The sequence below is a fragment of the Grus americana genome, chromosome 18 (genome assembly GCF_028858705.1).
Source record: "Grus americana isolate bGruAme1 chromosome 18, bGruAme1.mat, whole genome shotgun sequence".
Classification (NCBI taxonomy): domain Eukaryota; kingdom Metazoa; phylum Chordata; class Aves; order Gruiformes; family Gruidae; genus Grus; species Grus americana.
In genome coordinates, this window is record NC_072869.1 from 7,934,600 (window position 1) to 7,959,850 (window position 25,251).

Genomic DNA, 25,251 nt, shown 5'->3' on the forward strand with positions numbered 1-25,251 from the left:
CAAACAGCAGAAACAAAGGTTTGGAATCAAGAAACCTTCTCCATAAAACTGGTTTTATTTTTTTTCTGTTAACAACCCCATCAAATCTGTGCAGACAATGTAGCTGATGGTCAGAACCAAAAATCAAAAAGGGCCTTTTGTACCAATGACACTAAGGCTGGTTATGGTATGGAAAAAAATCCAGCTCTGCTCTTAGCTGTGCAGCCAAAAAGGGAAAACCATTGCTGATTACAGGAGCAGAGACACTGGAAACGGGTAAGTGGAAGATTATTTTGTACAGCATTGCTCTAAGAAAAAAATCTAAGGCTTCTCTTCACAGGAAAGTGATTATGAAGTAACTAGATCGTCCGTGCAGGGGTCAGTAACGCTTTCAGATTCCCCTTTCCAAACAAGCCCAAAGGAAATGAACTTTGTGGGGATCAGATGGGCTGTCCCTGGCTCCGTTCAGAAGCTGTCTGGAAGGGACCTTCCACCTTTCCCTCTTCTCCCCTGCTTCTCCCACGTGGGTGGCCCTGGGGCTCTGCTCACCATGCCGTGGGGATGGGGGCGTCGCGTCCCGTGCCCAGAGTCCCTACCACCAGCGGAAGTGGGCGTAAGCCCGGTTGGCCTCTGCCATCTTGTGCAGCACATGCTTCTTCTTGATGATGGGCCCTTCGTTGTTGAAGGCCTGGAGCAGCTCCTGGGAGAGCTTCTCAGGCATCAGCATCCGGCGGTTCTTGTTCTCCCTGCACTCGGTGATTAACCACTTCATGGCCAGGAAGCGCTTCCGATTGTCCTTCAGCGGGACCGGGACCTGGGAAAGGTTTAAACCGTAACAGTTATCACGCTGTGAGAGTGCAGTGACCTGCTGTACTCCAACAGCCATTCAGGTCCAGCTGGACACCGTGCTGTGACTCCAGTGGCAGCGTGCTGCTCAGCAGTAAGACCAGCTCCCAACAGCTGACCTGTGCCAGTTCACCTCCTCTGTCCATAGAAAACGGCCACTGCTACCAAAATGGAAATTCTGGGTCCTGCTGGCAGACGCTGGCCTTTGTAAGGACTTCTGGGCTACTGGGGAGCTGGATCCAGGCTGGTTTGCGCTAGCAGGAGTGGGAGATGGTCACCACTCCCCGCACTGAATGACAGACACGCCTCCACATCTCATTTCTCCATCAGGTCTCAAGCGTTGCAGAGCCCATGCTGAGACACAGGTTCTGCTCGAGTTTCAAATATTGCACTGCAGTGACTTTTTCTGCTATGCTGACCCTCCCCAGGGCTTTGGGGCCTCTACCCGAGCAACATGATGCAGCAGAGAGGATGGGACTGGTAGTCCCAGGACTACCAATTCTTTTGCTGCCCATCACTGATCTCCATCTCCTTGGACAACATTTGCTGTGCACTCCTCATCTAGTCAGAGACCGCTGCCAACAGAGACATTACCATGCTCACAGGCTGGGGGCCTGATCTTGGACAGTTTCCTAGGTGCTGTTTTGATCCAGATTGCAAAGTGGCTCTTTCCAAGAGAGGAAAGCTGGAGCTGAAAGGGTGGACACCAGTCCATCTGCCTCCCTAGCAAATTCTCTCCTGACCAGATGTGCTCCCAGGCCTCCTTCCCTCTCACCTGGTAGGTTTTGCCTCCTTTTGTGATGCTGCTGAGCCCAATGATGGGCTGGCAGTTTTTCAGAGCCTGGTGGAAAATGACGTAAGGGTTGCATTCAATTGTCTCCTTCTCATCTTCTGGAGCTTTGTGGTACTTCTCCAGCTGCTTCCTCTTAATGGCCTCTAGAGTCTTGGGACAAAGACAAGAAAGGAGACATGCAGAGCAGATGGATTATCCCACTCCATGAAGTTACATCACTTTTACAAGCACCCCATTTTCACATGAGCCTGCAGCTGGTTTTCTAGCCCTGTAAGCAGCAGGTCAGTCAGGGATTCTCTCAAGTTTTACTTCACCCTCTTCCAGATCTTCAGTCTCTTTACTGGACATTGCGTTTGGGACGAGGAGGTGGAGACCAGAATGCTGGTCTGTGGGCACTAAGCATCCTCCCCTCCAAAGCCCAGATTCAAAAGCCCAGAGCCTGCCTGTCTTCCTGTCACAAGGCATCAGCAGTTACTTGGGGAACATTTGGGCAACGCGTCCCCCCGTTTCAAGGGTTGGAACACACCAGATGGGACCAGCTAATGCCAGTTACTGTACGTCAGAGCAGGGGTCAAAGCTGTGTCATACGCAACACATTTATGGGACTTCACTGGCAAGTTATATAGAAGATAAGGCATGAAAGAGAGCTGAAAGGAAGATCTTTTGAGGGTATGCTTTTTATGGTTTAGTGGTGGACTTGCTAGTATTAGATTAATAGTCGGACTTGATGATCTTAAGGGTCTTTTCCAACCTAAATGAGTCTATGATTCTACATAAGGTCCAAGACACACTGAAGAGTGGAAAGAGCACGTTCTCCATTAAGCTACGGCCACCTGCTCTGCGAGCTGAATGAGGTTGTACAAAATGTACGTCTGATCAGGTAAATAATGGTGAGAGTATTGTGTGTGCAGAGGGAAATGTGTTAGGACCCCAGAGATGACCTGAGTTCTGGTAATTCCCAATTCTAGCAGGCTTGACGTCCCAGCCTTCCATTTGTATTGTTTTAACATAACAGTGGGAAGAAACACGAGGTCTCACCTGAGCCATGAGGCTTCTGGCCAGCACTTTATTTCCATCCCTCATCATCATATTGGTGAATTTACTGTAAACACAAAGCCAAATGCGACCTGATTTAAATTCTGATTTTATCACCCACAGAAATAAGCCCCCCCTCCTTGTCTTGTTCCCATGGTTAAGCCTGGGTGCTGCTAGATCTGCTGTAATTATCTCTAATCGCTGTCAGTCCATGGACTGGCTTTGTGGGAAAAGATTAACCCGAATAAAGGGATTGTGCTGTAAGAGAAGGCAACGTGCAGCGCAGCAAGCGAAGGCTGAGGAGGACAGCGTAGCTCCCGAGCGTTTTGGCTCCACGGGACCTGGCTGTAACAGAGGAGGAGCTGATGCTTTCTCTGACCTGATCATAGGGTCGCTGAACACAGAGCTGGAGAGAGTGGGAGGAGCCGCTTTTATGGGCCGAACAGCCTTAAGCTCCATTTTTTCCTTTTCCTCCTCAGACAGCTCCTCCGGAGGTTTCTGATACAATTCCTTGTTCACTTCTGGCTCTAAGAAACTGGGGTTGTAGCGACTCCACCTCACCTGCGTCAGCCTGCGAAGAACAAGAGAAGGAGGGCTGTAAACTGACACAGGCGATATGTTGTGACGGCGATGCGGACGGATGTGAACACATCTCAGGACACGTTAGACTCGAGGGGCATCTCTGCCTTCCTCTCCATTGCTGCTCCCCTGGCTGCAGCAGAGCCAGGGGCACAAATCGACATCAAGGCCCACAGTTCTGCTGCAAAAACCATGGGGCAACCCCTGCGCCAAAGGGGCGGGTGGGGAGTCCCAGGCCGCAGCTTGAGGTGCTGTGGGACAGCAGTGCTGAGCTCACCTCCCTGCCTGTACCCACGGAGCTGCCTCCCTGCCAGACCCTGCCTGTACCCACGGACCCCGCCTGTACCCACGGAGCTGCCTCCCTGCCAGACCCTGCCTGTACCCACGGACCCCGCCTGTACCCACGGAGCAGCCTCCCCCGGCCTGACGCCGTCAGGTCGCGGGTGGCTCGGATAACCGTTATTCTGCGCTCGCGGGAGTGGGACGCGATTCTTACAGCGGAACTGTGTTTGTTCGCGGCGCAGGAACCGGCATTTCGGTGCGTTGTGGAGAGGAGCGAGGGGGGTACCGACACCCCTGCGCCCCCCCCAACACGGCGCGTCAGCACACGCATCCGTGACGGACCCCGCGCGCAGAGACCGGGTTCCGCGAGCCCCGCAGACACCCCACGGCGCTTGTTGCACAGGCGCCCACGCGAGAGAAGACCACGGCGCGTCACGCGCGAGCCCAGAAAATAGCTAAGCCGTGTGCGGCCCGGCCCAGGGAACGCCCCCCCACACCCTGCCCGGGGATTTCCGGGCGAAGCTCACGCAGCGCCCAGCCCCGCTTACCGGGGCAGCCAGGCCCGTAGCCGCCGGCTCAGCCCCGCCGCGCTGGGCGCCGCCATCTTCCCTCCGCGTGCGGGGCGGGGCGAGGTCCGTTACCGGAGGGGGGCGGTCCTCAGCCGGGCCCCGCCCTCCGCTCGGCTCTCGCGCGGCCGGGGCGGGGCCTCGGGCCGGGCCGGCAACATGGCGGAGGCGGAAGGGGAGAGCCTGGAGTCGTGGCTGAGTGAGTACCCCGGGCCCCCCTCGGCCCCGCTCCCCTCGGCCCCGGGGTCCCCCCTCCAGCCTTCCCGGCCGGGGCCCCTCAGCCGCACTCCCTTCGGCCTGAGCCCGCCCTCAGCCCCGGCCCCTCCACCCGGGCCCATCCCATCGCCTCACCGCAGCCCTCCTCCCGCCCTTCCCCGCCGCCCCCCTCAGCGAGGTGGGGGCTCCGTGAGCTGGCCGGGGCCGCGACGGTGCCTTCCTGGAGGGGCCGGGGGGTGGGTGTGAGCACCCTGGGGATGGTTCTCCGGAGCAGAGACCTCCGCCTGCGCGGGGTTGCGCTCTCCGGGGCGGGGGGAAAGGGCTGAGGCCTCCCTTCCTCCCGGTGGGCTCCGGTGTCCAGACAGCATCAGTGAAGGAGAGATGCAGAGCTGTGGTTGTAGGGGCTCAGCAGCGGTTTGGGTCTGTTAATCATCAATTTGCTTACTAGGAGGTGTGAGGAATGGGCGGGTTTGTAGCTCATGTTGCTCAGCACCTGCAAGGCTGTTGCTTTTTTTGACCATAAAGGCTCATGGTACGTGTCTGTCCCTGCTGTCTCTCTTCCCTCGCCTGGTTTTTGGTTAGCTGTAGTGCTGTTCACGAGGTTGAGAACTGTAGGGCTTTCCCAAATAAATTGTATTCCTATGTTATACAACCATGCTTTTCAAGCAGACAGATTCTGCTTTATGCCTGGCTGGAGTTTCAGGGTAGGAGTTATGGATGTCCATTCCATTCAGACTGGAATATTTAAAAATCCTTTGTCAAGGTAAGGTATTTTTTAATCACAGAATCTTAAATGTTAGAGACAAGGGGAAAAAACCAACCCAGTCATGGCTTGTTCACCCCCAGCCCTTGCTGAGTATCTCCCCATTGTGGGTCTGTCCGTGCTGCCCGTGAGAGTCGGGCTGTTGGCTGTGCAGAACCTGGCGCTGCAGGATCCCAACCCAGCGCCGGCGGATCAGGAAGTGATTCTTGAATGAATCAGTCATAACACTAATTGTTTTTCATATATTCCATGCACAGGGGCTCCTGCTGCTGTCCCTGCGAGGCTATCCTGCACGTCACTAGCTCGTTGCCTAGACTTTCTTCTTTTTTTAATAGTTGTTTGTTTGATTACAGAAGTGAGTGAAGTTCCTAAGTAGTCACATGCTACGCAAAGAGCAGAAGATGGTCATTACCCTAAATACCTTAGAGTATAAAATGTGGTACCTTTCTGGAGTTATCCTTCCATAAACAAGATTAAATAATTCATGTTTTTTCTTGGTATTTTTATGTAAAATTTAAACACAAAGGTGGTATCATCATCTATTATAGGAGTTACTGGCTAAATGATGTTTTCAGCTCTTACTTCTCATTTTAGATCAATCCATTCTGTCCCCTTACTGTTTTTGCTCCTCCTCTGAACTCCCACAGTTTGTCAATGTCTTTAATTGTAGCCAGTGAGACACATGAGGTAACACCCACATCCCTTCCTTTTAATCTTTCTCTGAGGAGAACTGACTCACCAAGTTCAGTTTGTGTGTGAAAATATCTCTAGTAGGAAGGATATTTTAGGTTGTATAGCCTGGAAGGCTTCCTGATGCTTTGTTTTGTGAGGTTATTTTTTAATTGTGGAAGTTAAGAGAGAAGTTATCTCCCTTGGCCAAGCAGTAGGATATTCTGTCACTGGAGAACATACGCTAAAGGGTAGTGTTGCAAAGGCCTTACTCACTGTAGGAAATATTGCAGTGAGCCCAACTGCGGAGGTGCTCACATTTTTCAATGCTTGAGTGTTGCTCTCTCATTTAAGAGGATACATTTATGCCTGGTCACTGCTACAGTGATTTGTGCTGGTGTGATTATATTGCTCCTCCCATTGTAGGGGAGCACGGAGCATTTAGTGTACGTAAATTACCAGAGGAGTCGTGCAGACCAGGGAGGCAGAGTGGAAAGGCTGGTGCATCTGAATGCTTTCACCAGGCCTCCTGAGGGTTTTTTTTCTTGTAACTGTCAGAGAGCTGTGCTGTGTCTGATGCTAACCTTGAGGGTGTGCACCTGCTGTGCCCTTACTAAAGGAAAGGGCCAGAATTGCTCAGCAGTACAGCCAACTTCTCAGTCACAGGAAGATGGAACATTTCTTATTGCCAATGATTTTTTTTTCTCTTTCTGTACCGGTGATATGCAGCCTTCCACGCTGCCCTGTCTCTGTCATCAGGTGGAGTCATAGACCCATGAAGTAACATCATCCTCGTGTCCTAATACTGCAGCAAGATCTGCACTTCAGCCAGTGATGATCTAGCATCTTCATGTCTCCTGCCTCATTTCAGGCAGCTGGGATGAGAGAAGGTGATCCTTTCTATTTTCCCCCTGCCAGCAGGCTCTTCTTCTGCACTTAGCTGAAGTAGAAGAGGAGGTTGGAAAATAATGTCAGTTGTACAAACACAGCTGGATGCTTTGACTGTCGCACTGCCTTTTCTGCTGCATCCACAAGGAAGCGTATTGTATCACACTTGTGTCAGGCTTAGGCAATGTCCAGCTATGTTAATAGATGCAGATGGATAAAATATTGATTGTCTTTATATCTTTTTTTTCCTTGTATTGTCATGGGTCAGCATTCTCCTCCTCTTCCCGGGGATACAAACAAAATCCAACTGTTAGACTGGACATGCTTGGGCTGGAGATTCCTAATTCATATGCTAAGCCTGACCTGGGGAAACCTTTTGAAATGAGACAAAAGCCGTCCCAACAATAGAGAAGTAAACCCAGGAAAATATGAGCATTCATTACCAGTCAATTAATGTTCTGTGATTCTCTGCATTCCAACCTTGTTTCTCTATGGAGAAAATAGGAACCTTTGTTTCAGATCTAATGATGTATCTGAATGTTGACTCATTAGCGTTTCAGAGTTTAGCAGAGCAACTGAGGGCTGAATGACTCTGACACTTAGGTCAAGTATGAAGCAATTTTATGTGTCTGAAGCGCACCAGTGTCTGAAAGCTGCTAAGGCAGAGATGGTGGCAGGACTGGGGTAGGGCTGAGACTTTTGTTCCCAGGTTGCTAATTCAGATTCACTTGGTTGCCAATGTGAAATAGGATTTTCAGGATGGGACCTGGTGGACGAGTGTTTCCTGAAAGCAGACTTCATAACCAGTACCTAGTGGGCCTTTGTTGGCAGTTTCAACAGAGGAGCCAAGGATTTGATATTCCAGAGCACCAAACTCTTCTTCGTGGAACGAATCCTTTTGTGTAAGGGTTGAAGCATATCTATAAGGCAGTGCAGAGGAGCTCCCTGCCCACGTTTTAAGCGTTCTGCATAAAAATAGAGGAATTTAGATTATGCTTTCATAGACGTGATGCAGCTTCACGTAGGGATGTCCTGAAAAGGTTAAGCAAGGTAATTTAGCTCACCTAGGATGCTGTGTTCATGTGGCTGCACTGAGATTGGTATCCAAATCAGTTTAGCTATCTATACGCACTGGTGCGTTCTGTTCTGCAAACACATCAATCTCCAGAGCCAGGGCAGGACTTCTGGTCAAGCTTATTAACTTTTATGAACTGGGCTTTCACGTGGAGATTTCATGAGCATTAGAAATAAGGATTGTAACTTCCCTTCAGTAATCTCTCTCTCCTTCTGAGACTTTACTGTCTTCATGTGAGAGTTTTTGGTGCAAAATCTTAGATGAATCTGAACCTAGTCTGAGAGTGTGAAATAATCCAGTGTCATTCCAAGAAATCTTTGGAGATGTTCGGAAGAGCTTCAGAATTAACATTTGGAACATGGAAATGTTGGTTACATTTTCCTGTTTGTACCGGATCTCTTTCCTAATTTCAGGATGTGCAACCAACAAAGAGTTCATTTAGTTGAGTGTTCTTACTTGTTTGTGTTCTTCCTGTATTTATGAAATAAATTCCATTAACTCCAGCCAAGAACCGTATTTCTTTCATCTAGGCCTGCAGAGCAGCAGAAGTGCTTTGGAGCACCGAACCATGCACAATACCATTTGACTTGCATGAAAAGACTTTAGATTGTTTTAAGTCCGTGGTTTCATGATGCTTCCAGGGTGTTCAGCAGTTGTGAGTGTGGTAATAAGGTTTAAGTGCCACATATGTTTTGAACAGTTGCTTGGCTCTGCAGCAGCTGCGTTTTAAACTAAGCCTCCCTTGAATCTCTTCAGATCAAAAAATAGCTTGGTAGCTTAGTTAGTGCAACAAGATGTGATGCTACAGTTAGTCATCCCTGGCCTTTTGCTTATCTAGGGTCCCATGAACGTCAGCAGCGGGCACAGAGATCCCTCTCTGCAGGTGCAATGCATGGAACAGTTTACAAAATTGCTTTACGACTATCCTTTCGTGAGGAGGAAAATAGGAACAGACCTTCTAGGACTGCCACAGCAGGAGGACTAAGGTGCACTGTGACAGTGAGGTTTCAGAGTAGATATCTGACAGCTGTGTTTGTCTGTCTGTGGAAAGGTAAAAGGATATGTTTTAATGATGATAAAAAATGACACTTTGTGGTGTAGCATGTGTTTGTTTTGTTATTCTTCCCTCTGTGATGAAAGTACAGGGATGTGTGCTGGTTTTTTTTTTTTTTCTTGTCCTCCTTTCCCAGCTCTATACTATCTGGCTAAGCAATATTTTCTTTTCTGTATCTATTTCCATTGTATTAAAATTTTGAGGAATTCTTCTTCAGTGGCAGCCCTTACCTATATAGCTACAGAGTGTTGTTTCTTCCCTTACAAGAAAGAAAAATCATCATGTCCAGTCATCTTGGCTGGAAAATTAGGTTAAAGCAGGAATCTTGTCTACTGTAAATTCAGTGCTCCATCAGAGTTAAGTGGAATACATGAGAAGATGCATTCATAACAAAAAAAAGATGCTGATAGCCTCACTATTCTGCAATCAGTCCAATAAGCAAGGTCCTGGTACCCAAGGGAGGATCCTTCAGGAGCCTGAAATAGCCCAGTCAGTAGAGTATAGGTATCTCAGTTTGAGCATATAGGTTTTGAGTTCCTGATCAGGAACAGGCTGTGGTGTTTATTACTTGCAAGAACTCAATGTATAATAATAAATTTCAGTTCGTAATTCCCAGGAGAAATATTAAGTCATCTAATAAATCAGCTGGCACTCTAAAAACAAGTGTTAATGCTAAATGACTGATATTAAACAACTGATGTTCCAGCTCTTACTTTTACAAAACTCCCAGGGAATACAAAAATAATTTCCTATTTAGAAAGTATGAGCCTTTAAGGATTTTAATGTTGTAGCCAAATAGAAAGAGAGAGCATTTCAGACAGAGGGAAGCTGTGTGAGCTCAAATATTTTATCTTGTACTCTCAGAGTATGAAAATAGTGTGTTTCTAAGTACTTGAGATTTAGCACCTGGGGTGTTTGGGTTTTTTTTGCAAAGCAGTGATTCTTGCTGGATATTTGGATATCTCACTTGGACACACCCTTTTCCCTGAACAGACATACCATGTGTGAACTTTTCTCCTTTTTTATAGTTGGCAATGGATGTCAAATACTCGTCTAAGAAATGCATGACCTTTTATGCTGTTTCTTTTGCTTGATTTGTAATATGTTCTCTTTCCCTTACCATAGATAAAGCCACTAACCCATCTAACAGGCAAGAAGACTGGGAATACATCATTGGATTCTGTGACCAGATCAACAAAGAACTTGAAGGGTGGGTGTCCCAAACAGCTCTGGACTTAATAAATTAACATTCACAGTTTAAAATATATTATTTGATCATCAAAATTTCATGTTTTCATTTTTATATACTGATACTGCAAGGAAAATCTGGCTATAAAAGAAACAAGATGCTGTGAAGTGTGGTTTCTCTTCTGTGAAAGGCAGCATAGCTTACACACAAACTGAGCTCTAGGAAAGTGAGGGTTCTGAACCTGTCTCTAATGTCAACTTCTGCAGCTGCAGGGTTCTCATCTAGCCGAAGTTATTCTGTTTGCCAGTCTGTAAAATGGGGTTATAACTCTTAGTGCCTGATGGGGCTTCACGTCTTTAAAATCTTTACAAGGCTTAACTGAGGAAACCTCCTGGGGCACAGCATTCCTGTGAGCTAAGGAAGAAGTGTTTTCTTCTGGAAGAAGGAAACTAATGCAAGAGAAATGAAGTGATTTCCTGGGCTGGGGACTGTACTGGGAGTTGTTTGGCCCCTCCCAAGGAGGAATCTGGAATTGCTGGCTCAGACTACCAGCCCTTGCTTCCTTTCATATGTGCAAACACCCAGGCTTACAAAGATGCCCTGAACATTTCTTGTTAGCCTTTGTACGCTGATGGAAAGATAAAAAGTACTAAATGGCATTTCCTTTTAATTATGTGAAAGACATCTCATTTAGACAGCAGAATTCATGAAAGGCTGAAAATCCTTCAGTGTGTTTGCCTGTTTTGTTTGTAATGGGGATTTGTTTTGTTTCAGGCCACAGATAGCTGTGAGACTCCTGGCTCATAAAATCCAGTCGCCACAGGAATGGGAGGCAGTCCAAGCCTTGACAGTAGGTAGTCCTTACCCCTCCTCTTGAACACAGTTATATAGCATTTTACATCATCTGTGCAGAGTATAAGGGGTGCACAGTGTGTGTCAGTGGGGTTAGCTGGGGCTAGTTTTGGGGCCGAATGCCGTGATTCCACTCTGCTGGGAGGCAGTGGACAGTGAGAGGGAGCACAGTTACATAATTGAAGTGTCCAGATTTCTCAGTAGCAATAAAGCAGTCAGAAATAACTCTGGTTTAGTTGCAGCTGCTTTCATTTGTTATCTTCGGGTAAGATTTGTGTTTGTTGTCATGAGACCTAGTGATGAGATAACTGACCCAGGTATACACAGCTGAGGGTGGGAGACTCGCCCGTCTTGATGTGTCACCCCTAAAGTTGGGGGATGCGTGCTAGTATCGCAGAGCAGGAATACATGTCTCACTGACACAGGTCCTTCAGTTCCCCTATAAGCAGAACACAGCTACGCTGTTACTGTAGGGTTTTGCTGTTCATTTCAGCCCCTGTTTTTGTTACTTGAATGCAGGTGCTGGAAGCTTGTATGAAGAATTGCGGGAGAAGATTTCATAATGAAGTAGGGAAGTTTCGCTTTTTAAACGAGTTAATAAAAGTTGTGTCTCCAAAGGTTAGTCCGTGAGCCTTATGGCTGTATTTACTTTTTGTTTGGCCTCCGTAAGCTACATCTGAAATGTTTGCAGTGCTCTGTCTGGCTCATTATATTTATTAGCCTATATTCAAGAGCATTTGTTAGGTAAGTTTTTGGGATTTTTTTTTATGCTCTGCTTACTATTTTCTCGGTAAGTTGTACTTATTTACCATCAGTATATAGCTTCCGTACTGTTCTCATCCTTCATGAAACTCAAAGGTTTCTAAAGCTTGGGCTGTGGTTTTTTTATTTTTTTTAAATAAACAAAACCCCAGCATCAGTGGATCAGAGTTGTGATGCAGAAGTTAAAACAAGAGACTCTGCAACACACCATAGAGTTCTAATCCTCACTCTGCTGCTGACGTTCTCTGTAAAGGGTGCCTGGCTAAGTCCCTCAACACAGCAAGTGTTTAACATAGCAAAAATAGACAGAGGCACCCCAAGGCATGATTGATGCAGTGAAGTATTCCAAATTCTTTCCCATAAGACAGTGTGGGGGGGGTGGTAGTGCTCTAATTTTTAAATAGCAAAATCCTGAAACCAACAGAATAGCTGCTTTTTCTTTTGCTGAAGATAATCACAAAGCTTCTCTTTACTGTTATTTCAAATATATTCGAGGAATATTTTTTTCCTCTTAAGATGTATCTTAGATCATCTTGGAACTTGGATTATATAACTTTTAGTGTATATCACTGAACTTCCCTTCTCTGGGTTTGGACTTTATTTTTAAAAAGAAATGAGGAATCTTGAAAATTGTAATCTTTTTCCCGCTCTTAGTACTTGGGAGACCGGGTCTCGGAGAAGGTGAAGACCAAAGTCATTGAATTGCTGTATAGCTGGACAGTGGCACTGCCAGAAGAATCCAAAATCAAGGATGCCTACTACATGCTGAAACGACAAGGTAGGAAGTCAGCTGTTCATTCATGCGTTCTCTCCAGTCTGTGCTTTAAGCAAGAGTGTCACAAAATAAACAACTTCTATTTACATGGGGTCATGACAGGCTCTAAGAGGAGGGAGAACAAGGGAGAAATTCCCTGAAAAGCTTCTCATTATATTTAAATGCCTTGGGCTGGGTTGTATTGGCTTTTTTAACTAGATGAGTTAAACACCTTGCAAACACTTTTGTTTTGATTTGCAGGGCTTTTTTCAGTTTTTTTATTCTGTAAGTAGTTATTAAATGATCTGAACAACTCTAATTTAAAGCAAAATAAGAGCCTCCATGTAGCCTTTTGTGTTCTTTTAACTAGATGACTTTACAATTGTACCTTTAGTTCAACTGATACACATTTCTTGTGTAGGCACAGTGAAAAAAGCTCAGCTGAGAAACATGCAGCTTCAACACAAGAAAAATTGGTTCCAGGGAAGCTCTTGAGGTAGAGCACAAATCTAGGGATTCGACAATGGAACAAGCAGGATGCTTGGCTCTTTCCCCACTTGTGGTTAGGAGTCTGCTCATCACCCCATGTTGCACTGCTGTCTGCTTTCCTCCGCAGCTCATTTATACAAACAAATGTCATGCCCTTGAGTTTGCACAAAGCTGGATTGTCTGAGACTTCACTTAGTGGTTCAATAGCTAATGTGAAAGGGGGAAAGACAAAAAATGGAGAGCTCTTGATTATCCTGAGCTATTAGAGGAGCAGCGTGGACATGGCAACACAGTTGCTGGGGTTTGCTTTAATAGCAGCCTGTGAGTAACTGGGTGCACTGTCTGGTGTGACTACATGTGGAAACCCATGTGGGTTCCCTTTCTGCTTTCAGGGATTGTTATGTTTGATCCTGTGATTCCTGCGGACAGAACCCTGATTCCTTCTCCACCGCCTCGTCCCAAAAACCCTGTGTTTGATGATGAGGAAAAATCCAAGGTATAGTGAAGACTTGTATCATAATCACTAATGAAAAGTGATTATTTAATGCACATGTAGAACAAGGAAGGGAAGTTTGCTAATTCAGCTTTTATTTTTGGGGAGGTGGTGTGTACTTTCACAGAATCCATTGGTTTGAATACGACTACTTTGTCCACCTACCTAACCTGAAGTTGCAGTTAAGGCCTTCTCTGTGTTACCATTACGAGATGATTCCTGGTTAAAGTGCTCTCCTGCTGTAATACTAGAAGGCAGAGACTGTTTCACAGGACCAAAAATTATGTATGGGAGGAATAATTATCTAGTGTCAGAAGTCTCTGAGATTTTGCAGTATGTCCTCTGTAGAAGCAAGAATGCAGCAACTCACATAAAATAATAAACCATAAATGACTCCCGCTGGAGTCACTGTAGCTATGAAAGCAGCATAAGCTTTGTAATAGTGGGCTGCATCTCTTTTCCCCTGAGTTGTTCACTTAGATTGCTCTCACTGTTTCCCTTTGCCAAAGGGTCTTTATTTGTTTCCTGAATATCTTCTTCTCATCTTACAGCTTCTAGCCAAACTGCTGAAAAGCAAAAACCCAGATGATTTACAAGAGGCCAACAAGCTTATAAAATCCATGGTAAAAGAGGTAAGAAATTCCTGTAGGATTGGTCCCAGTCAGCAGTCTGGTTTGCAGGTTTTAAGCAATTTGACTCCAAAATGTTGGCGAGCTTTAGGATCACGTGAATGGCAGCACCTGGGTTTTTGAGGCTCTGGGAGCATTGCGTTAGTATGTTCCTTAGTTAAGTTGTGGGGACTGAATGAGATTGACCATCAGCGACATTCAACCTTTTATTATTTTTTAAAACACATGACACTGCCAACTTCCATCTAGTCCCCGTGGTTACCAGCATAAAGGCAGTACCATCTAATGACTTAGTAGGGCTCTGTATGATATGAATGTGCTGAAATTTTGATTCTAGCTCACAACTGGGAGATGTTTATATCATAAAAATGTCTGCAGTTGATCTCTCTGCTGGAGGCCAGGGCAAGAAGGGGCAAGGACTGAATGCCCCTTGTTGTAATTAACTACGTTCTCATCACTCAAGATGGTATTTCATGTCAGGGTTTGGTGGGAGCATCGCAGTACCTCCCTGGATACTGAGGACCGAGTCATTGGACTGGGTCTCCTCACAAGCAAGCTTTATGGAAACACCTTCCTGTTTGTAGAGCTGTGATGCATCCACCCATGGCAGTCATTAAAAACCCTGGAGTCCAGGAAATGACTCAGTGTTTTTGGCAAAAAAAAAGAAAAAAAGGATAGCTTCTAGACTGAAGAGGATGTATAGTTACTGCAACATTTCCATTCGAGCTTCTCCTGTCCCCGGGGCAGACTCTCCTTCATCTTTAGTTGGAATCTCAAATCAGAGATGGGTGGAGATTCTCTACCAGAGAGTGCTTGTTGTTCCTAGTAAAGGTTTTGTTTCAAACACATCTTTTTTGTAAAATGGCATCAAGTGACCAGGAAAAAAAAATAAATCCTTCCGAAAAGGTCAGAAAGGAACTTCTGGGAACTTTTCTATTTTTAGTGGTATAATTATACATTAGAGTCTATTTAATGAGACTTTTTGGAAATCTGGTGTTTTCTATAATTTTGGAGTGTTGGTGCAAAGATAATAAAATAAGCAAAGCTTCACATGGGTGGAGAGGTTGTTGGTTTGGTTGGGGTTTTTTTCCTAGCTTAACCTTAAATAGCCATTACTTGACATGATTTACAGATATACCTGCTGTTGTGATACCCTGGACCTTTACAGGGAAACTCACTTTTCATGTCTGCGTTTTACACCCTAAAGGATGAGGCTCGGATTCAAAAAGTGACAAAACGCATGCACACGCTGGAGGAAGTAAATAACAACGTGAAGCTACTGAATGAGATGTTGGTTCATTACAGCAAAGAGGATTCATCAGAGGCCGATAGAGAACTCATGAAGGTGGGTCTGAGCTGCTCCTTCTTCCCAGAAATCCTGGAGTCAGTCCTTTCTTCTTACAGACTTGAGTTTTGCAGAGAATTACAAACAGTGCAGTAAAATGGAGAGCAACAGCAAGAAACAAGAGCAGTTGTTGGAAACAGCAGGAAAGAAAATAACCACGTTTTTAACGCCTTTCACCAAAGGACTCAGTGGATAATAGCTTGGTTTTGCACATGCTTGGCGTGAGGTACGGCTGCTCTCCAAAGATGCAGCGTGGCAGAATCAAGAAGCCGCAGTTTATAATTCTTGCTCTTATTAGGACACACTGATTGCAGATCATAAGTGTCCCTTACGCCACTGTGAATGGATAAATGAAAGGCTGAATGAGGCAGAAGATATGTCCTCCCCTTCAAAGGAAGAGTTTTAGCTAGTGTTACAAGGTTGGGAGAACATTCAGATGGTAAAAATCAAAATAGCCACCAGGGATGGCTTGATAGGCCCAGGGCCTTGAGGACTTACACCTTATCTAATTTAAAAAGTTTAAACTACTCATTTTTAATAACAAGCTCCTGAAATGTTGGTAAGACAATTTGTTTCTGTGAAACATTTCTTTCTTGCCACCATTCTTCTGTGTGGTTGCAGACACTGTGAATGGTGGTTGCAGCCCAGTTGAAGCGTAATTGTTGAAGCACAGTTCTGCTCTTCCTCAGGCTGTTAGGGACTACTGTAATACAAGGAACAAACATCTCTTTTGACTAGAGCTGGCCGTAAGTGCTGATGTGACGGAGGACTGAGAGATGTTGTGTGGAAAACGCAGGTTGTGTTTAGACTCGCAGGCTAACGTAACAGAGCTGTGAAGTGTTAATAGGGCTGGGATGTCCAGCCACGCTGGCACATTCAGCACAGGGGGACTGGTTTCTCTATTTGGGACTTTCCAACGCATGCCTGGGGAGTCAATCTGTGCTGATGGGTATTGCTGACAGTGGCTGATGAAACCCTTTGTCCTAATCTGTCTTCCTAGGAGCTCTATGAAAGGTGTGAAACCAAAAGACGGACGTTATTCAAGCTGGCCAGTGAGACTGAGGATAATGACAGCAGTTTGGGTAAATGAAGTTACGCTTCTTTTTTAATTGCTTTTGTGACCTGTGACTGTGCAAGGGTTTGGCGAGGGAATGGCTGCTGTAAAGATGCCTCTTCACTGTAGATACATTTTGCTTTGAGCAAGCAGATAAAAGACAAGATCCTTACCTCTTTATGCTTATCATTTAAATTCAGGCAAGGGCTTAACAGTAGAGTTGGTGGTTAGGGAGGCCGGGGGCAATCATGGGGGACAGCTGCTGCTTGGGAAGTGAGCTGCTGTGGGGAACAAAGTCTTGGACTCATCATTTCCTTGTTACTGTAATGTGCATGGACCTAGAAAGGTCAGGGTATTGCTTAGAGAAGCATGGCAAAGACAGAGAATAGTGGAGCTCATAGCCAAATAATTATGTTTTTTCTTGCTGTTTATTTAGTTGATAACTAAGTACTGTCAGCATTAGTGGGAGCAGAGTTACTGAAGTCTTGGAGGTCATTTTTGTCTCTCTTGCATGTAGGGGATATTCTGCAGGCCAGTGACAATTTATCCCGTGTGATAAATTCCTATAAAAAAATAATAGAGGGGCAAGTGATCAATGGTGAAGTGGATCTCCCTGTGATGTCTGTAGTGGAAGGTGAGTTCCTGGGAAGCCAACCGTTTAATTTTGAATCCTGCAATTCTAAGTCTTTTGGACGGGATTTCCTATAAATTGTGGTGAAGTAGGCTATTTGTGGTTCTTGTGGCCAACAGTTTGTGAATCAGAGGGGGACAAGACAGCTCCTAAGCAGTGGACAGACAATTCTGGACACGAGCAACAGTGCTGCAGCTTTGCATTTTCTATTCCTCATTCCATATTATTGAAACCTTTGATAACATCAGTAGAAACCTGCATCTGAACAGGTTGTGTGGCTGCAAGTTCTCATACATTTTCCTCTCCACACTTGTCCTGTTTCTTAATGGTGACGTGTAAGAAGAGGACAATTTTATCAGAAGGACAATAGCAGGAGAGTGGGAGCCAAGCCAGGGGTGCTGGCTTTGCCAGTAATTCCATTTGTGAATTTAGGCCAATCGCCCACTTTACACTTCAGTTTCACCATTGAAAGCTCTGGACGTGTGTGGCAGAATTACCATTTGGGAGTCACACATTTCTGCAAGGAGAGCAGTAGAGGAATGCATAATGCTGCCTGACAGCATCTTACTGGGACAAGACTGTTCAAAATATGAAGGGAATTCTAGATCCAAACAGGATGAATTTTCCTCAGCTCTCTGGTAGCCTTTGTTTATTGTAATTCTGTAGGATCTCCCAAAGTCTTATCTGAGCTCAAAAGATTTTGACAAGACTATGAATTACACTACAAGAAGCACTGGGGAAGAGCAGTGGTTGGAGCAGATGTTGCTCTTTAGCTAGAAATTTCCTAAGTATCTGGGTTGATTTAAGTAGCTCGTGGACAGCAAATGGTTAGGTGGAAAGCATGAGGGCTTTCTCCATTACAGAGAGCCATAAGCCGTGATTAAATGAGGATTTGTGTTATCTAAACCATCTCTCTGATAATTTCTTCTGTACATTGGGTTTGCTCTGAGCCTTTTGCCTTCTTTCCTAGTAGTGCTCTTCTGTCCGCTGCAGGGAGTAACTCCACGAGTAATCTCAACACCCTCATCGACCTTGCTGGGCTGGATGTCACCAGCACCCCGCCACCTCCAATGCCACCCACCACACTGGCACCAGCCCCCACAGTAGCCCCAGCCGAAATCCCCATTCTCCCACCTCCTCCCCAGACATTTGCGCAGTTGCGGAGCAGTTCCTCTAGCCAAGTGGATGCCGCACCTGCTCAGCAGAGCAGCACGGCCAACTCCCTCTCCTTGCTGGACGAGGAGCTTCTGTGCTTAGGTAAGACACCGAAGGGTCCAGAAAAGAGCTACTCAATCCATGCCTAACAAAGACTGCTTTCTTCTTTCAGTGTGAGTGTGAGGGCTGGCTGAGCATGCAGCATGCCTAAAAGGAGCATGAGATGCCTTTGGCTTCTAGAGAAGTCCAGGGGATGCTCCCTTGCATCATCCTGAATGTAAGAATCAGTCAGTGAGTCAGTATTAAAAACTCTGACGTTCCCAAAGTAGGCTGTAAGTGAAATAACAGTTGAGTGTAATTGCAGTCTGATCTCTGTAGGTGCTTGGATGTGCAGGACGTGCAGGCTGAAGTTTGGTACAGGTTTCACCCCTGACTTTGTGGCTGTGCTAAAGAGCAAGGTGCCTTAGAGGGGCTGCGTATAGGAGCCTGCAGAACGCCTGTCTCTGGAGCCCAGATGTGAATAGCAGAGCACACTGCAAATCAGGAAGGGTTAGAAGAGCTGTGTGCAGGGGGTGACTGCCAGCTTCGGACGCCATCAGTCTCTTTTCCTCATCATAGATTCGCAGCCCATTTCAGGCTTTCATCAGCTCTGGCAGAGCTGAATCAAGTAGTTTGATGGCACTGAAACAATTGCAAAGGGATGCCACCTAACTCATTTTCTTCTCCAGTCACCTACTTGTTGTTTTTCCTTTCAGGCCTGAATGACCCAGCCCCTGCAGCAGTGAAGGAGACCTCAGAAAGCAACCAGTGGAGCATGTTTGAGGTACAAAGGAGGGGTTTGGGGGAAGGGGAGGGGGGGGTTGTCATTGCGGGAGGTCTCAGAACACACTCTGTCACCGTGGAGAAACGTGATCACGCATACAGGCAGAGGGGCAGCTGTTCCTGAGGGGAAGTCTGACTTAGCCCTAAAATCTGGGATAGCTGTGTCTCAACAGAGTAGATATCCCCGAACCTGGCTTTCTTAGTTTCCCATCTCTCCCCCATGACGTTAGCACTTCCTTTGCTTAAATTACAGATCAGATGTAGTCCTGACATAGGCCACAGACTTTGCTGCTTGCCACCCAGCACCTGTTTTTGCGGTAAATCTATCTCCCTCTGTAACAGTGCCATCTCTACAACAAGGGGTAGCAGTGAGTTAGAGCATCTACTTGTCCTCTCTTTCAGACTGACCAGCTGGACCTGGATTTCTTTAATCCGAAGATGGTGACTGTTGCTTGCAACTCTGCAGGGAACCCTCTTCTCCATCACACATCACAGACCACGTGTGGAACATCAGTGACGCTGTCCTCTGCTTTCTCAGCCTCTCAGGCAGCTCCCAGCATCCCAGCACCAAACTCAGCACCATTTGTGTTCTCTGCTGGACCGGCTGCCCCTGCAGGGCCCCCTAAGACTATTCCAGCTGCTCCTGGGTACTTCAGCTCATCTGTGGGGAGCAATATGTCACATAAGATGGATGCACTGGGACAACTCCTTGAAGAAGCCAAAGGGTAACTAAAAGTCCTGGGCTTCGCTTTGTCTCTGCGGTTAGAAAGCCAATATTGCTGCAGCGTCAGGTTCAGAGGCAGACTTTCAACTCTCTGGTTTGGTAGAAATGTGTGATTGGGATTTCTTCTCGGAGAGTTTCAGTTTACAAACTAATAGGAGGGTCCCACCTCCAGCAGGGAAAGGCAGGCACTACTGGCTAGAGCCCAACAGCTTTGCTGTTGCCTGATACGCACGTGCAGCGTATCATGGAATGGACTGCTCAGGTACAGAGGCCTTTGCCCACGTTAGCCTTGCCCACCTTTGCCAAGGTGGGACTCTGCTTTCTTCTTGACTGCGAGAAGTGATGCCTAACCCTACCACCACCATTTGTAGCTCTCCTTACACAAGACCGCAATAATCACGGACTCTAACCTGGCTCCAGGCCACTCCTTTGTCCTTGTGATCTGCTCTTATCTCTGGGTTTGTGGTGAAATGCCTGCTTCGCTTTCAGCTCAACTTCCTGGTTTTTCTGTGTCTCTTGCAGGACTGCCACCCAAGGCATGGCGGCACCCTCGGTGTTCCCTGGGGTTACTTTGCCAACCACCATCACCTCCGCCCCATTAATAGCATCTGCAGGGCTGCCAGCCACTGCCCCCGCAGCCCCTCCAGTTCCTTTCCCAAGCAGCTGTACTGCTGGCTCAGGAAGTCCTCTCTTCCAGCCGGCATCATTCCAGCAGCAAGGCAGTCCCATGAAAGCACCTGAAATTTCTTTGGCCAATGTCCATGTTCCTTTGGAATCCATTAAACCCAGTAAGTAAATCAGGTTTTTCACCTTTCTCTGAACATTTTTTGAAAGCAAAGCTTCTTGACAGAGCTTATGAAGTAGAGTGAAAGGATGAGATGTCCCAGCCAAACAGATTGCTTAATGCTGCTACAGGTCGTCTTCTGCAGCATGAACCTGCATTCCTCTCCCCTTCTCTCTCTGCGGTAGGCAGTGCCCTCCCGGTGACAGCCTATGACAAGAACGGCTTCCGAATCCTCTTGCACTTTGCCAGGGAGTGCCCGCCGGGAAGGTCGGATGTGCTAGTCGTGGTAGTCTCGATGCTGAACACGGCACCGCTTCCTGTGAAGAACATCGTGCTGCAGGCTGCTGTGCCGAAGGTAGGGATGCGTGGCTCAGACCTACGGCGACATGAAACTGCCTTTGGGAAGGCCTGGGTATGAACTGAGGGACTTGGGACAGCCTGGTTCTACCTTTCTATAGGCTGTGTTCTGCCTGTTTCCAAAACATAAAGCTAGCTGTCAGAGGCAGAAAACAGTGAATAGGGTAAGTCAAGAACTGCAGGTAGGTAGTGTTCTATTTTTCTTGCTATCTAAGATCAGCCCAGCTGTGTCTGTTCATGAAGGTGGCTCAGACAGCATGATGACAGGACCGTTACATGGATAGAGCCTGCCCTTGAGGTCTTCAGGAATTGGAATTTGTAAAAGGCATCCTAAATCTGACAATATGTTCCATTCTGGTCTTACTGCACCTAGATAATTTTGGATGGCCAGCTGGTGTTTTGAAAACTGGCCCAGTCTCAGCTACGATCTGCCTATCATCAACCTCTGACAGAAGATAACTCACAGGAAGGTGCTGTTGGTGTTCACCTGACCAGTGCTTTTACTCTGGACAGACTTGTCAGCCTACCTGTTCTGTCATGTTGTGCGAGCTGGGCTGGCTCTTGTTTCCTCAGCCTTGCTTGTGGATTGATTCTCTTCAGTTTGGACGTGTGCTGTTATCTCACCAGAGCATTTTTGGTTGTCCCCAAGGTAGGAGATAATCCCTGAGGTTCTGCTTTCTTTTTCATTTGCAGTCCATGAAAGTGAAGTTACAACCACCCTCTGGCACAGAGCTGTCTCCATTCAGTCCCATCCAGCCGCCTGCCGCCATCACCCAAGTCATGCTTCTGGCGAATCCTATGAAGGTGAGAGGGGCAGCAGGATTTATCCTGTCCTTGTCAGCCAAATTTGATGTGAGCTGAATTCTACAGGGTGGGGTGAACCGAACATTTGAGCAGATACCAGTGCTTATTCCTAACTTGCCCTCCAGAGGTGGTTACTGTGTAACGTTGGTGTTGGATTCGGGCTGGGGGGAGGCTGCACGGAGTCTCTTCCCCAACAGACTTTGTCAGCCAGGAAAGGTACGAGAAGGACCTGTACGTTTCTCCCAGCAAAAGGGCAACAGTCGTATAAGGCTCAGCTTTAAAGGGTAGTGATCAGAGCTTGTCTGACTCCCTTGTGCGGTGGAACTGCCTGGCTTTGGTGCTAATTAGATTGATGTTAAATTAGCTGGTACTGTAGAAATAGTTTTGCTGTGTTGAGGCTGTAGTCTGTCAGACCCGAACCAACAGACAAATGTCAGGTCGTGTCTGTTCCATTACTCTTTGAGGATGTACCTGTGACCAGTGAAACAACGTGGTTAACACTTTCTTTTCTGGATAGCTGTTTATCCTTGCTGTACTTACTCATTTAAGTAGCCTGCTTGATAAAGCTGTATGCCTAAGTGGTTTCTAATTATTTGACAAATCAAGATGTTACTACTCGAGAATTACAGCAAAAGGGTCCTTAAAGTATCAGCTGAAAGTTTTTTGATCCAGAAAGATACATGCCAGACGGGTTTACTGGATTATTGAAAAACTTCAACTTTGTGAGGTACATGGAGATCTATCCCCTCATTGAAGGACTGGTTCCATCTCCTGCTTACTGTTTTACTAGGAATTTTGCAGAGCAGGAAGTGTTTTATCTTCTTCCACATGATGAGGAATTTAATTTTGAAAATGTTGAACTATTCCAGCAGTGTTCTTCAGGCCCACTGGAGAGCAGGTGAGCAGTGGGTGCTGACCACGTCTGTGTAAACTGTTATCACAGGTCATTCGTGCTTTTCTCCTCCTGTTCCATGCTAAGCAATAAAGCTTTTGTGGTATAAAAAAACGTAAGGTAAATAACTCAGGTTTGCTAAATAGCTGAACTACTCCATGAACTTACCTTGGCCCTCTTCCTGTTGCTATGTGCAACAGAAGCCTTGCACACTCTGTGGAGCTGTAACAGTGTTTTGTTCAGGAGTTGTTCTCATGTCGCTCTTGGGTTTTGTCTTTCCTGCAGGAGAAAGTGAGGCTGAGGTACAGACTGACCTTCACACTGGGAGACCAGCCTAGCACAGAGGTTGGCGAAGTGGATCAGTTTCCCCCGGTAGAGCAGTGGGGGAATCTATGACCTTAGGACACTGCCAGAGACTCTGTGACAGGACCAGGAAAGGATCCCACGGGACTGGAATGAATGTGACGTGGGGAGGGACGCACATGCTATCCACTGGTGATGTTCAGCTTTGTTTACATGTCCTGACCACTCTGCTTGTAGCTTTAGTCCAGAATGTTTTGCCCCACGTTGAAGGGGTCCTGGGACATTTATGCCAAGCATGAACTGAGTGGCAGCCAGTAACAGGCAGTGCTGGCTGCTTTTATCTTGACCTCTGGGTGAATCTGGTTCTATCTTCCACTCTATTAAACTTGAAGTTACCGTATTTTGAGGGGAGACCTGTCAGCAGAAGGGGATTTGGTTGGCTTGTTCCTGTACCGCTGTCTGGAGATACCTACAGGCTGGTGGGGTAATGATGCCACCATGAGCTTCCTCAGCGCAGAGCCCTTACACGTGCCCTCCCTCGGACTTTTACCTCCTCAGTGCCAGACCGGTCCCGCTAAGCATGTTGAGCAATAATGCTGGCTCCATGAGGGAATGCTTATTTTTTACACTGAAATGGCACTTAGCTCCCTTCCTCCCCCTCCACTGCTTCATTCCCAACGGCCGATGTAAGCAGACCCTCGCTCTGTGCTGTGCCACACTGCTGAATCTTTAGTTATTATATTTATTTTATACTGCTAGCTGCCTCCCCATTGTATCCGTTTGGGGCAGATGGGGCTGAGTTTTGTATGCGAATGGTTACACTGGTTATTTTTTTTCTGCCTTCGTTGCATTCCATAGTGTGGGGAAACAAGGAAATGTGTCATGAGGAGGTAAACAGGGCTGGAAAGGAGCGGTCGGTGTTGGTGGGGGACAGCACCTGGAGTGCAGAAATGTCTTTACAAGCACTGATCAGGTGCAGTGACTGAACCCAGGGATAAGGAGAAATGCCTCTTGTGTCCCCTCGTGCAGGCAGTATTATTATTGTAGTTGAATACTGTGTTTTATTGAGATGAGTACAATGATGTACAAGATGTAAATAATTGAGCTATAGGATATCTAAATAGAAACAAGCAGTCAAAGGAAAGAAGGCTCCACTGGGCTGTGACGAAGCGTGTGCTGGGTTTAATGCCCTGTTTCATTTGTTCTCTGTGTGAAGTGGCCAAGTGCAATTGTCCCCACAAAGGGGAAAGCGGTTTTGCTGGAGATCAGTGTTCTGCGCTGGTGGGGCAGAAGAGCTGACCCCTCTAGCTACAGTCTTACTAGGTTTAAATCCCCAAAACTTGATTCTAGCAGTCTCTTCCTTCACCCTCTCCATTTCCAATCTCGAGCAGTGCCTCAACTAGCTTTGAGACAGACTGTTTTAAATTAACGAGTTTTTTTTTAACATCCATTGACAAAAGCACAGATAGGGAGAGTCCTTGGGCACTAAGCTCGGCATTTCTAGCTCTTACCGAGCTGTGAGTGGGAGCAGCCAGCTCAGGTGCTGAGAAGATCAGGAGGAGGAGAGCCCTGCCCACTGTAGGAAGAAAATTCCAGAGGAGAAAGAGCTGCTGGAATTAATGGCGGCTGTAAAACCCATTACAGCAAATGCAGCTTGGAGTTATTTATAGTTGAATTTTCTTTACCGTGTTCCAAAGTAAGAATCGCTAGAGGTGGAAAACTCAGCAGATTTGATGGCCTGAGGTCCTAATCAGAGGCACCGGGCAGTTGTAGAAGCCCTGAAGGTGGAATCAAAGCTTGGCCAAGTAACTTGCTGTAAACGGTTGATCTGGAGCTCGTGAGGATCCCAGCCTTGTCAGCTCCCTGCTGTAGGAGGCAGGCGAGAAGGGTGGGTGCGTTGTTTGGATCCTTAATGCAGTTTTAAACCGATGGACTGGGATAGGAGACAAGGAGAGAATTCTTTCTGCCTCAGACATGTTCTTGCCAGCACTTTAGACACAGTAGGCACGGGGGTAGTGCCCAGGTCACATAGTGTGTCCTGAGGAAGCGAGTGTCGCTGCTTTAGATGCCTACGTCTGAATCTCACTGTGACTTTGAGGGAGTCAGGAGAGCACAAGTGCTCTCTGCAGAATGGTTTTGTTCTTGGTGTTAACGGCAGTGCGCTGCCCGCGCTGTACAGCCAAATGGAAAGATGCCGTAGTCTTGCTGTGTGGAAATGCGTTGTTAAAAGCTTTGGAAATTAAACTATGAATGTTCCTTGTCTGTAGGGTGAGGTTCCTGCTTCGTACCGAACAGCCGTAACTGTATATACATCTCAAATGCATTTGTTCTGCTGCATGTTAAATAAATTGTTTTCCCTACTTTGCTCTGTGGCTAGCCCTTACTAATGACTGCTCACGGAGGCCAGTGCTGCTTCCAGAAATCCTAAATCTCACCCTATCACCTCAAGACCATCCAAACTAAGCGA

General features: G+C 46.7%; 2 protein-coding genes across 4 annotated transcripts; one reads left to right on the top strand and one right to left on the bottom strand.

The window, feature by feature from the left end:
* Positions 1–19: 19 nt before the first annotated feature.
* On the bottom strand, positions 20–4,204 carry MRPS7 (mitochondrial ribosomal protein S7). Its single transcript, XM_054846283.1, has 5 exons — positions 4,063–4,204; positions 3,033–3,224; positions 2,657–2,720; positions 1,601–1,768; positions 20–793 (listed from the first exon to the last, which is right to left on the bottom strand). The coding sequence occupies exons 1-5, from the start codon at positions 4,116–4,118 to the stop codon at positions 572–574; spliced, it is 702 nt and encodes a 233-aa protein (XP_054702258.1). The 5' UTR covers positions 4,119–4,204; the 3' UTR covers positions 20–571.
* On the top strand, positions 4,141–25,144 carry GGA3 (golgi associated, gamma adaptin ear containing, ARF binding protein 3). Of its 3 annotated transcripts, none has more exons than XR_008579718.1 (18): positions 4,141–4,279; positions 9,871–9,955; positions 10,709–10,784; positions 11,306–11,404; positions 12,203–12,326; positions 13,184–13,287; positions 13,836–13,916; positions 15,121–15,258; positions 16,259–16,340; positions 16,830–16,946; positions 17,937–18,200; positions 18,854–18,921; positions 19,323–19,645; positions 20,167–20,432; positions 20,614–20,783; positions 21,479–21,589; positions 22,380–22,487; positions 22,767–22,896. XR_008579718.1 is itself a non-coding variant. In XM_054846279.1 (18 exons), exons 2-18 carry the CDS (start codon positions 6,579–6,581, stop codon positions 22,875–22,877), a joined length of 2,259 nt encoding a protein of 752 aa, XP_054702254.1. In that variant the 5' UTR covers positions 4,228–4,279; positions 6,458–6,578; the 3' UTR covers positions 22,878–25,144. The 3 variants fall into 3 exon arrangements, 2 of the variants coding, with proteins under 2 accessions (XP_054702253.1, XP_054702254.1); XM_054846279.1 differs by lacking the exon at positions 22,380–22,487 and adding an exon at positions 6,458–6,618 and having other exon boundaries at positions 4,228–4,279; positions 22,767–25,144; XM_054846278.1 differs by lacking the exon at positions 22,380–22,487 and having other exon boundaries at positions 4,146–4,279; positions 22,767–25,144.
* Positions 25,145–25,251: the final 107 nt, after the last annotated feature.